The following is a 2,500-nucleotide window of genomic DNA, read 5'->3' as shown; positions in this document are numbered from 1 at the left end:
AGCCATGATAGTTTGCCCGCATCTCAGTAGAAATGTTACTTTAGAAGCCCAATATTGTTGTAATATCAACAACTAGCCAACAGATATCAACGCTGGTGGGCTTTATGGAAAGAGCATGACTCACTCAAACTGGTTAAGTTATTATCGGCAGCGTTTTGAGCCTGGCGAACATAGTTAGCATGGGGGGGGGTCGATTCTGAGATGCATCGAGATGCGGACATGGACGATTATGAATCGATTTACAAATGTCAATAATATTTATTTATTTTCGTTAGTTGTAACGTGATGTTGACGGAACGACAAGGCGGAACTAAACTGTGAGCGCGAGGCAGCGCCCGGACAGTTTACGTCGTGGTGCGCCGGCCGAAACAAAAACAAACGTGTGTGAAGATAGCAGACACACCCCCTGTAGTTGGTCCCAACCAGCCAACAATTTAGCAAGCAATGCTATTAAAGCATCCACCCAACTCGGAAAGGGCGAAATTAATCACAAAATCCATCACGACTTTTATTGCCATGATGGATATACTGTATGTCCGTACTCTTTGGAGCCGAGGTACAGGTTTTCTACCGACACAGTGATCTCCAGACTGTACAATGAGACCAAAGCCCAAGTTATGGACTCACTGAAGAAAGCGGGTAGGATAGCTCCAGTGGTGTAGTCTACGTGATACGCAGGTATACGGCGTATACACACTGCAAAATGACTCAGATTTGAGTATGCGCACTGGGAAATGCGCTATGATACGTATCGTTTCACTTTCCATTCATAAAATTCACCCTGTGCACTCTGTACCTACGTTCACACACAGCACGCAAGCCTTGCCTACGCCTTGCCTTTACCCACGCTTTTAAATAGGCGTCCTCTTTAGTCAATGAGGCTGTGTACACAGGGCGCCTCAACGTGAACCTTGCGTGTACCCACGCCTCGCCTGAGCTGCGCCGATTATATCATAAGCGTGAGTTATATTTTCAAGCCGACTAGGCGCGTGAAGGCAGACTTTTTCTGTCAAGCCATGAAAGAAAAACGCGACAATATCCGTGGGAAATGGCAAAGTCAACTGAATTTCAAAATAAAATGGTGTTACAGCATTGAGCAGAGAGAGAGAGAGAGAGAGAGAGAGAGAGAGAGAAAGAGATTGACGGGTGGCTATCACGTGGGGCTTTCTCCCCGTCGGTAAACAAATCTTCAGGAGAGGGAATAGCAACCGAAGAAGCAAGATGAAGCTGATAGCTGAAGCTATTCTGTAAATTTGGGGAGGAACAACAACAACAACAACAAATGGGTCGAATCTCCCACTTTCGGCTGAAACCATGCCCACCCCGACTGGGGGGGGGGTATACCATCTGAAAAAAGGTAGACTACACCACTGGATAGCTCTAACTTGTGATGCGTGGACATCCATTGTTAATAAATGCGAACATCATCACTGAACACTGACAGTGGCAGCTAGCGTCTCATGTACTCCAAACAAGAGTGATGAGATGAGTGACTGGTGCAAATGTGGCAGAGCTGTTACAACATGTAGAAGAAGTGATTCAGAAGCTGAAGTGGAGTTAATTTACTATAGGATGCTGCAACAGACACAACTGGCACACTTGTTTCTTTTCCTGTTGGTTCTTTGCAATGCTGGGAAATATGTTGGCAAATGTAACCTTCCAGTTGACACATCTCTTCCATTTGCTTTGTTAATAAAAGATAATGGAAGTAAATTCATCTGTTTATTTTAATTATGGATCATTACAATGCAATTTAAATTCACTTTATTTTAAAAGTAGTAAAATAGTGAGAAAAAGAAAGCATGATGTAAAAAAAAAGTTGCATCAAGATGCATCTATAATCGATGCATCGATAATCGTTTTATAATCGAATCGTAGCCCTCTGAATCAAAATTGAATGGAATCGTGAGGTGCCTAGGGATTCCCACCCCTAATAGTTAGTTAACATAGCTCACAGCTAACAGTTAGATAATGCCAGAGGCTAACGCCAGCTATTTACTGTAAATGCATACTGTAATGTATTATATCTGAATATCATACTGTACGTCAGTCGTTAGACAACCATAATGTCTGATGTCATCACCCGTTTTTACCAACAGCTTATTTTTTAGGTCTTTGAGCCAAAAAGTGTTATTTGTCAACAAAATACACTGTCAGCAGACCAGGGCAAAACCCAGTAACACACAAAATATCTTAAAAATTACAAAATACACTGGAGGGGGGCTTTAAGTACAGTACGTTTTCACTATTCCAAATCATAAGATAGTATAAAACGATATTTTAACGTTTGAATTTTTCTGTAACTTTACCTAGTGTGACACCTGTAGTCTGTGTTCACCACTGGAACCAAAGTCGCTCATGTGTGTAAGTGTGTGTGTGTGTGTGTGTGTGTGTGTGTGTGTGTGTGTGTGTGTGTGTGTGTGTCAGGTTGGACTCACCATCATCAATGATGCTGACCACTACTCCGTTGCCGGTAATGTTGTTACTCCAAACCGGCATC

The 2,500-nt window shown here is 42.6% G+C and overlaps 1 protein-coding gene across 1 annotated transcript in view; it reads right to left on the bottom strand.

Moving 5' to 3' along the window:
• The window catches only part of LOC310772366 (proprotein convertase subtilisin/kexin type 4-like), a gene marked incomplete at both ends in the record, with an annotated part of 388,877 nt that overhangs the window by 273,603 nt on the left and 112,774 nt on the right, over window positions 1-2,500 (bottom strand). Inside the window, one exon of the mRNA XM_083632151.1 lies at window positions 2,439-2,500. This exon is cut by the window's right edge and continues 44 nt beyond it. Coding sequence (XP_083488277.1) covers window positions 2,439-2,500 — 62 coding nt within the window. The remainder of the gene's footprint in view (window positions 1-2,438) is intronic.

This window comes from Poromitra crassiceps (genome assembly GCF_964638095.1).
Source record: "Poromitra crassiceps genome assembly, chromosome: 1".
NCBI classification, from domain to species: domain Eukaryota; kingdom Metazoa; phylum Chordata; class Actinopteri; order Beryciformes; family Melamphaidae; genus Poromitra; species Poromitra crassiceps.
The sequence above is the reverse complement of the archived record's forward strand: the minus strand, read 5'-3'. Positions and strand labels throughout refer to the sequence as shown.